The 2,664-nt window shown below is 30.8% G+C and overlaps 1 protein-coding gene across 1 annotated transcript; it reads left to right on the top strand.

The window, feature by feature from the left end:
• Positions 1–209: 209 nt before the first annotated feature.
• On the top strand, positions 210–2,613 carry LOC108771212 (proteasome subunit beta type-4). Its single transcript, XM_018551128.1, has 5 exons — positions 210–338; positions 734–940; positions 1,951–2,097; positions 2,195–2,393; positions 2,472–2,613. Exons 1-5 carry the CDS (start codon positions 220–222, stop codon positions 2,559–2,561), a joined length of 762 nt encoding a protein of 253 aa, XP_018406630.1. The 5' UTR covers positions 210–219; the 3' UTR covers positions 2,562–2,613.
• Positions 2,614–2,664: the final 51 nt, after the last annotated feature.

The raw sequence follows: 2,664 nt of genomic DNA, 5'->3' as shown, positions 1-2,664 counted from the left end.
TATATATTTGGACGTTAAAAAAAGAGAAAGCGAAGAGGCTGAATGCAAAAAAGTGCGAGCAACGCGAACAGAACTAATATAAATATGTATATCTAACAAAAAAAAAAATTGTACGATAATTTTAATCAAAATACGATAATTTTGTACTGTTGGTACGATTTTTAATAACGCGGAGGTTGGCAATGCTGGTGAAGCATACCTTAATGATATTGTAGAAAAATGGCGTTTCCCTGTAAAGATCCTTGCTTCTCGCCTCTGTGGCAAAATGGACCGTTTCCTGGTGCATTTTATCACTTTCCAGGAACCCAGAACGGCACCGGTGGATTCCAAAAATCACAGTACGTTTTGATTACAATTAACAAACATTTTTCATCCGTTTGCATACAGTTTTTTGTATATAACCTATACATCTCTGTATAAATCTCGCATGTCATCCTCTTTCTTCTGAAATAAATTGAGGAAGTAGTATTGAAAATACTTGACACTTTATTAGATAAATATCCGAAATGACATGGGACTTGAGTTCTCTAAAGCCAGCAGCACACAATGCTTATTTTCCTGCTGGATCGCTGGCTGGATTAAAATCTTGCCACTGTATTGGCTGTGGCAAGCACCGTGCTAACAGTGCCAGTATCACAGCCAATTTGATGGCAAGAATTTGATCCAACTAGCAATCCAGGAGGAAAACAAGCATCGTGTGCCATTGGTTTAACTCTCATTTTATAATTTACAGATCTCCTATAACAACTGGTACATCTGTCATCGGTATACAATTCAAAGATGGAGTTGTTATATCAGCAGATATCTTAGGATCTTACGGATCTCTTGCTCGTTACAGAAATCTAGAGCGTCTTATGAAAGTTAATGATAACATAATTCTTGGTGCATCCGGAGATTATGCAGATTTTCAGTGTATCAAGAGTTATGTGGAAAGAAAGATGTATGTCTTCATAATCAGTATAGTTTTTTTTACACATTTTTATATTTAAGATATTCTGTTCTTGGTTTACTATAAAAAGTAAATGACTTAAGCCGATATTCATAATCCATTCTTATGTTAAGATTGTTTTAATAAATGTATTAAATAAATGCTAATAGCCTATGATTAGCAGCTTATAATATCTTAAAACAGTCTTAAATATAATCGATTGTGAATTCTAACCTAGTTGGATCTAATTAATTTCCAGCAGTTCCTATATCAGCTTTATTTAAAATTAAACGTTTTACAGAATGATTCATGAATGTATGTTAATATTTCAGGGATGAATCTACATACTAAAATAAGTAAGAATCATTATGCTTTTATATACTTTAATTTTTGAGTTATGGATAATTAAAGAAAATATTTGAAGTATCTGCCTCGTGTCGTAACTCATGTTATTGCATTGGAATATGAATGAATATTTTTTGTAAACATAAGAAAAAAATTGAGACCTGCTAAAGCGTACAGTAGCATCTTTTGGATACATCAAATATTTTTTTAATCATCTATAACTTGAAAACTAGGGTATGTATGACATATAATGTTTTTATTTTTTTTAGTATTATATACTCTAAATGTAGCCCTTAAAATATTAATATATGATTATGATATGTAATCATCTTGTATACATTTTTGTGTATTTTTCATTATCTAGTATTAATTTTGACTGTATAATCTATTTTAAAAATAAGTATTAAGTGACTTTAAAGTGCCTTTTTATCTTTATACCAGACATTTTTAACATTAAAATAGATTATATCAATAATTAAAATTGACGTTAGAGTAAAAATGCATAAGGGTATAGTACCTATGTAACATTCAGTTATTTGAACCAAGCAATTTGATGTTGGAGATTTTATTTAATATGTATTTTTTAATTTTTCTAGATGTAATAGTCTCCCTAAATATATTAGACTTTTCGACACGTATTAAGATACTGCTATTTTACATCAATACTTTTGTTTCAGTCTGGAGGAACAATGCTTGGATGATGGATTTAGTTTGAAGCCGAAAGCACTGCACTGTTGGTTAACACGTGTTATGTATAACAGACGATCGAATTTTGATCCGTTTTGGAACAATTTTGTCATTGCCGGTTTAGAAGATGGGGAACCGTAAGTACCTAATATCAACATGTCTAAATGTCACTCTCAACATACCTAAAGCACTTGTGTCTTCAGATTTAATGTAAATCATGATCTTGCCTTTCAGATTTTTGGCAACTGTAGACAAGCTTGGGACAGCTTACAAAGATCCTGTTATTGCAACTGGATATGGCGCTTATATGGCGACCCCAATTTTGAGAAAAGCTTACGAGGAAAATAGTCAAATGAGTAAGGAAGAAGCTATCCAACTTATATACAAAGTAAATCAAGTTCTTTTCTACAGAGATGCAAGATCTTTCCCAAAGGTATGTACTAAATTGTTAAAATTCGTACATGCGTAATCAATAATTTTTAATTGTTAATGATTTATTTTGCTCTTTCAGTATCATTTGGGCATTGTTACAAAAGAAAAAGGAGTCGAAATACAAGGACCGATAGACGTAGAAAGTTATTGGGGACCTGCAATTCTATAAAGTTATAATGTTTTCGTATTCTTTCAAAATAAGTTATAATAAAAAAATTTTTGGGTGAAAATATCTATTTTTTTTTTTTAAATTGAATAATTTAAAAAAAGTC

The sequence above is a fragment of the Cyphomyrmex costatus genome, unplaced genomic scaffold (genome assembly GCF_001594065.2).
Source record: "Cyphomyrmex costatus isolate MS0001 unplaced genomic scaffold, Ccosl1.0 C2356634, whole genome shotgun sequence".
Lineage (NCBI taxonomy): Eukaryota > Metazoa > Arthropoda > Insecta > Hymenoptera > Formicidae > Cyphomyrmex > Cyphomyrmex costatus.
Note: the sequence above shows the minus strand (reverse complement) of the source record. Positions and strands in the feature narration are given on the sequence as shown.

Coding starts and splice junctions, on each gene's coding strand:
- LOC108771212 (XM_018551128.1), top strand. CDS start 220: ATGGCGTTTCCCTGTAAAGATCCTTGCTTCTCGCCTCTGTGGCAAAAT. Junction 339..733: donor GGTGGATTCCAAAAATCACA/GTACGTTTTGAT, acceptor TATAATTTACAG/ATCTCCTATAACAACTGGTA. Junction 941..1,950: donor AGTTATGTGGAAAGAAAGAT/GTATGTCTTCAT, acceptor CTTTTGTTTCAG/TCTGGAGGAACAATGCTTGG.